General features: G+C 45.6%; 1 protein-coding gene across 1 annotated transcript in view; it reads right to left on the bottom strand.

Moving 5' to 3' along the window:
- The window catches only part of LOC103798621 (gamma-aminobutyric acid receptor subunit alpha-5-like), a gene marked incomplete at its 5' end in the record, with an annotated part of 8,905 nt that extends 5,670 nt beyond the window's left edge, over positions 1-3,235 (bottom strand). Inside the window, one exon of the mRNA XM_009070895.1 lies at positions 3,025-3,235. Coding sequence (XP_009069143.1) covers positions 3,025-3,235 — 211 coding nt within the window. The remainder of the gene's footprint in view (positions 1-3,024) is intronic.
- Positions 3,236-6,694: the final 3,459 nt, after the last annotated feature.

The following is a 6,694-nucleotide window of genomic DNA, read 5'->3' on the forward strand; positions in this document are numbered from 1 at the left end:
GCTAAGCTATTGTGCTGCTGCTGCTGCTCTTAAGGGGTTTTTTTTTATGTTTTAAAAGCTGCTACAGCATTTTAAATTTTTCTGGTATCAAAATGAAGGAGTTCTGGAGCTCATGCTTACAAATTTTCCAGAATCTTACATGCATTCTTCCATTTCCATTATACTGGGATTCAGTAGAGGATTTTAATGAGGCTGGACCAGCCCCCAGCCTTGTTTGTTTACTGGACAGACCTGGACTCAGGTCTATCAATGGCTGCTCTGGGGAGCTCCTGACATCAGGTCTGTGACACTACATTCCTGACTGTACTGACATCCAGACTATTTTGGCCCATGTAAAATGTGTGTGTCCTTCTACAGTGATGCAGGAGAAAGGTTTATCGCAAGAAAAATTCAGAATTGTTTGGTGCAAGCTGAAGGGTTGAGTGATTCTTTTATTACTTAGGCTTTGGGTATTTCAGAGCTCAGGCTCCAGCTGGCAGAATATAAAAGAGTGGGTTTATGTCTTGTTTTGTGCCACTGCAGATCCTAAGTTAGCTATGAGAGGTTCTGGGTATGGGGAACAGAATTGGGCAATCATTTGTGGAAAGCAGCGAGATCCATTTGGACTCAAATCCCATATCTGATTGTTTTCAGCACTTGTACCAGCAGGACATAACAGATGTTGGGTCTGTTGGAAGCAGTGTGAGTAGTCAAATATCTTCTCTTTTGGGGGGATGACATTTGGGGATGTTAGCACAAAAAAAAAAACAAACCAAAAAACCACCGAATCACCAAAAAGCAAACATGTGGCAGATGCCAGAGGTATTTTCTGTGGCATGGCTAAAATGTTCCAAATTTCAAGACTGGTTGGTGAATTAGGAATGCCAGGATATTTTTTTTCTGAGAAGTCAGCCAAACTTAGCAGCTTGCCTACAAAATGAGCAGAATCCCAAGGAACTGGTGCAGGTCCTGTATTTCCATTTGGAAAAAAAAAGTCTGCAGAAAGACAAGCATAAATGACTCATGACATACCCAAACATTTTGTCCATGCAACTGCAAGGGCTGTGCAGTTTGACTTGTGTGTCATAAACCCCACAAAAGATCCAAGCACTTGGATTTATGCAATAGCTATTTGGTTTTTCTTTTTCACGTTCAACAATTCAAGAGAAGGAAGAAATGCCTTCAGTGGCCATTCGTAAGTAACACTGATTACTGGCCTCCTATGAGCTTGATGAAGTCCAGCAAATCCATCGTTGACTGATGCTTTCCCTGTGCAAAATCGGATTTTTGTATTTTGCTAATCCCCGGTTACAATCTGTGCCCTGCTCTTTGTGATCCACCCTGCAATCAGAATCCAACCAGCCCAGATGTAACCCAGGACATTAATATAAAATCTTGACGTTGGAAACCAAGCATTTATTAGCATAAATCTTAAATACAGGAAGGAGGTGTTTACTGTGCAGAAACTTTGGGATTTGTCTGCAGAGTTCCCTGTTTTCTTGGGCTGAGGAGTACAAGAAGCTTCCACAGGCAAAGCGGCAAACTGGAAGTCGCCTGGAGCTGACACGCTGGAGCACTCACTGCCTGGGCTGGATGGTTTTCTTGCTCTGAGGAGCAGGACAAGCTTGTAGGAGATGCTCCAGTACAGCCTTTGGATCTTTTTCTTGGCAACAATGAAGGCGAGAGGAGAGCTGCCATTCATTGCAGAAAACAACGCAGCTATGATGGTGAACTGGTAAGGAAAAACGTGTCTTTGCTCTTTCATGGGAGATAGTTACTCATCCTTTTCTCTGCAGAAGTGACCACTCTGTCTATATGCTTCTCTTGACTTTAGGTATTTTTGCTTTAGCAGCAGCTTTGTGTCTCCTGAGATGGGCAAGGGATGGGGTGAAGCTCTATAGCAGGAGATGGCAGTTGTGTTTAGTTGCTCCCCTGTGCTGCCCAAGGCAAACCTTCCCTGGCTCTTTGGAGCATAAGCAGCAAGCTCAGGTTGCCCCTCTTTCTTTGCCAGCAGGAGCACAAAGCTTTACACACCTTTACGTTTCAGTCCAGCTAACTTTGTGTGCGCCTGTACATGTCTTCTCATCGCCCAAACTTCCTGAAGATAGTAACAAGTTCCTAACTCAATCTATATTTTGTCCTCTACACCTCTGCCCATCATTTTTCACCAGGGACACCGTTTGCCACCAGCAGACTGTGCTGGGCTTTTCCCATAGGAATCCCTCCTGGCTGTGCTGGCTGCCCCTTTCCCTAACCCAAGACCCTCGCAACCAGCAGTGGTGGAAATTCCCCTTCCCTTCGTGGCAGGCTGCTTTTTCCCCTCTCCCCCCACCCTGCTGGATGCCACTAATGCTTCCCAGCCGAGTGCATTGTGTAAGCTGGTTAAGCCCGTCCTGCTGAGCCCGTGATCGCTGTCCCTGCCTCGACCCCACGGATCTCCCCCCAGCGCTCGCCCAGGGCTGCCCTTGCGTGGGAGCCCTAAGAAGCAAAGGGGGAACGGTTCACGTGGATGTCCTGCCTGGGATTAAAGCTTCTTTGCCTCCCTAATGCTGCCACATCTGGCGCCTCCTCTCGCAGCCCGGGAGGGGATGGGAATCCTCGGGGTTTGCACCTTCCCTGCAGCCTCGTGGTGCCCGGACACGCTGCAGAGCCACAGCCCCTGCGCCCTCCCTCCCGCCCCGCGCGCATCGGGCAAAGCATTTTAAAGCCACGATTGAAGGAGATCAAACGCGTGGGTGGTGTTTGCCTCCCAGGGTGGTTTCTCCCCCGGGGAAATAAGCCAGCAATAGCGCCAGGTGATCGCCAAGAAGCTGTAAATAGCAGGAGCTTGGATGCATCTCCAGCCTGACAATGGACCAAACCCCAGCACAGAATCCTCTCGGTGTTTAAGTGCTTCTGTTAAGTGGCTATGAATCCGCACAGGATTCCCTAGCTCTCCACAACACACAGATGCTTCCCGAGCTTTATTGCAAAATAACCAGAGCATGTGCATCATCCCTCCCGTTCCAGCTATCAGCAACCATGGGATGGAAATATTCTCCCTACCTGTACTGGTACTGATGTTTTCAGTTCCTACAGTTTGTCCCATCAGGTGGTACTGGTTGAGTCGTGAGCCGTCTTCGGCCACCACCACCGACGTTGTGGTGCTGTTAGTCCACACGTAGATCACTTCAGAATTGGGGTAAGCATCTGCCAACAAGGGGGGGAAAAAGAGACAGTGATGAGTAAAAAACACTCTGTAATATTTTAGTGGATCCTTAAATCATAACATTGGGGAGAGGAATGGAGGAGAGAGAGTGAATGGAGAAAAACAAATAAAGATGGTATAATCGTAGTCCCATATGCCCAGCTCAAGAAATAATAGGTTGAAGCCTCCTTCTAATATAAGAGATGTGTGGGATGGTTTGTGAAAAGCTGGAACAGTGAATTTATAAATATAATCCATCACAACCACTCAATTTGGGAAAGAGCAGCTCTGACCTATACTCCCCTAGCTGGTGGCTCCTAAACCCCAGCAAGCTGCAAAAGGCATTTTGTTGAAGTTACCCCTCCAAAGGACTTGGGTACCTTGAGTGCCTGGACAACAGGGACCCTCTGTGTCTTGTCCCATCTCCAGGATAAAATTCTAAGTGATGCCTTGTGCAAGTGCAGGCTCTGGTGTGTGTGCACTGACTTTGGAATATATGTGTGGATGAAGGGCTAGGTCTGGCATGAAGGTGATGGCTGTAGATAAAGGGAGCTGCAATGTGTCTGCCTGTGTGTGATGCTGTGAGCAGACACAGGATTCAGGGGTGAGAACACATGAAGGAGAGCATGAGTGAGCCAGGGGGAGGACGGAGATGTTTGTGTATACCAGAGCAAATGGGTGACAGTGTGGGAACACTTGCACACCTGGAGATGTGAATGTGATTTCTCTGACATTCATTTGGAGGACAGAGGGAATAAAGGTGGTGGCAGTACTGCTAACTTTCATGGACCTAGGAAATAAAGGTGGTGGCAGTACTGCTAACTCATTCCTTCCTCAATAATGGTGCTCTTTGACTGATTATGCTATTACAAGGCGATTTCAATTTTCTTTCAGCTATGTCTGCAGATAGTTTCAAAAAATCCAGGAGCTGACTATACATTTAAATATATTTTATGTAACGTAAGTAGCTGTAACACTTCTTAGAACCTCCTAGGAAATAAAGGTGGTGGCAGTACTGCTAACTCATTCCTTCCTCAATAATGGTGCTCTTTGACTGATTATGCTATTACAAGGCGATTTCAATTTTCTTTCAGCTATGTCTGCAGATAGTTTCAAAAAATCCAGGAGCTGACTATACATTTAAATATATTTTATGTAACGTAAGTAGCTGTAACACTTCTTAGAACCTCTCGATTGCTGAAAGCTTTCAGGTCACACTCCTGCAGGCATGAAGAGCAGCCTAGAATCCATTGTACTAGTGTCTCTGGAAAGCAGGCAAGGCTTACTCTCCAAATAAGTGAAAAGCAGGTAGACTTGGAAGTGGTCTGAAGTCAAATACTAATATCCCACCTTCCGCACTCTAATTTTGTACATTGAGAGTGCAAAATGTTTCTTTCTGGAAAAACTCACATCCTAGTTCAGGAGACAATACATGGTGACTTTCCAGGTATGGACTTGAGAGTCAAGGACAAGAGGTTAGCTTGAAAGATTGTGTCCTGGCTCCATCAGACTGCGTGTTTTGTTTGCTAGAGCTAGTAAGTTGTCCTGGAAAGCTGAAGCTCCATGAAGGACTTATAAAAAATCACATACAGTGGGTCAGCATGAGCTGCTGAGGCACTGCAATGGCAAGAAATATGCTAAGGTGATCCCTGGATCCATACAACCAGGAATGTCAAGCAGAAAATGGGAAGTGATCCTGGTTCAGGCTAAGAGCACGTGTAGCACAATGAGCTTCACATCATTTAAATGCTGGACTAGGGAGCAGGGAAGAAAGCAGCACTCTGTTTTCACTGTTATTGATGCTCCTGCATGATGTGTGTGAGGCAGGACAGGAGGCTAGGTAACATCTTTGGTCTGACTGCTTATGGCTATTCATTCACACCTCAGAAAATATATCGAAATAATGAGGACAGAGACAGGAAGAGAATTGAAAAGAGGGTCACAAATATCTCCAGGGACGGGAAAATAAATCATGATTTGAAACTGAAGGAGCTCAACTTCCTCAGCTCACTGACAAGAAGCTGAGGTGTGGCTCAAGCACTGAGGATAGATATTTGCACACAGGAATCTAAAACCAGGGGGAATCTCCTGTACTACTGACAAAAGGTGCCTGAAAGATGGTTCCAGGCTGATTCAGACGAATCTGAATTTCCTAACTGGGTGGGGGTGGGTGGGTACAATGGGTAACTTTCTGAGAGAAAATATTATGGAGTACTGTGTTAAGGAAATTTGCCTGTCTGACCATCCAGGAGCCACTCAGGCAGTCACTCCCCTTTGAACCCCAAGTTTCCCATAGCAGAGTCTCAGATGTCCAGATCCTTAAAATAATATAATCATGGTGCAATAACTACATAACTAACAGGTGGAGCTGGGTGTCTCTGAGGAGGAACCCTGAACAAAGGAACTCCTGGGCTTTTATACCCTTACAAGCTAAGGGTGGGAAGGTCTGAGGGTCATCAGCTGCTGCTGTGTCTCTGTGTCCAGTCACCAGGTCAGTGCTACAGGTCCTCTGTTATACAAAGGGTCGACAGCTCCTGGCCTCTCTCATTGGGATGAGGCTCCTGCCCCCCCAGAGCTCAACCAGAGGCTCACACTGCAGCTGCACACCAAGCTACCTGCACTAATGTATTCCACAACAACTGTCACTAGAAAGATAATTCTGAGTTGAATTATTTTTTTTTGTCATATATCTGACAGTTGTTGCTGATGTGTTCAGCACTGGAGCTGATCCAAGGTTGGGAAGCTGAGGATCTACAAATCCTTCATCCCTTGTTAGCCATGCAGGACTGCCCACATGCCTTCCCTGAGCTTGTATTTGTAGCTCTGCAGTAAAATTACTGTAATTACATGTCATGATGCACTTTGAAAGGTTAAGAAGGTGTCTTCCCTATTTCAAAATATTTGCATCACAAGAAGTGATGGAATTTCACCTTCCCTTTAGAGCTGAGATGCTTTATTATCTCAGAGGTGATTGCAAGTTCACAACATGCTGCAAATAATTTCAATGCCAGATCTGGAGAAGGCAAGTAGGAGGAGATGGGGTGATTTAAAAAGGTGATGCAGAAAGGCCTCCTTTTTTTAATGCTTATCTGTATACATTGTTCATGTCCTGATATCCCTAGTGAATGTGGGATTTGTGTAGGCAGATTTTTGGATTGTCAGAGGATTTGATTTTTACCTATGTTACTTCCTACACAAAAATACCCAGCACTGGACTATTTTTCCTGGGATGATCCAGATGTATCCCCCTTCAGCGGTTTCCTGTTTCTGCAATGATCCTATCCACTGGGATAATTGGGTTTGTCCTGTTTTCTGATGATGACACACATTAATTCATCCTGACTGGACACTTACCAGTGAGAGCACTGTAACCAAATTCCACTGAAACTGCGACCACATGGGAACACAAGGCCTGTAAGGCTTAACAAGTACTCAGATGCTTTGGTTCTCTGCTCTGCCTAGCCTGGGGTGGTCCTAAAAATAAATCATTGCCTCTGCTTTGAATTGCAGCCTTTACTGGCTATTTAA

This window comes from Acanthisitta chloris, unplaced genomic scaffold (assembly GCF_000695815.1).
Source record: "Acanthisitta chloris isolate BGI_N310 unplaced genomic scaffold, ASM69581v1 scaffold8163, whole genome shotgun sequence".
NCBI lineage: Eukaryota > Metazoa > Chordata > Aves > Passeriformes > Acanthisittidae > Acanthisitta > Acanthisitta chloris.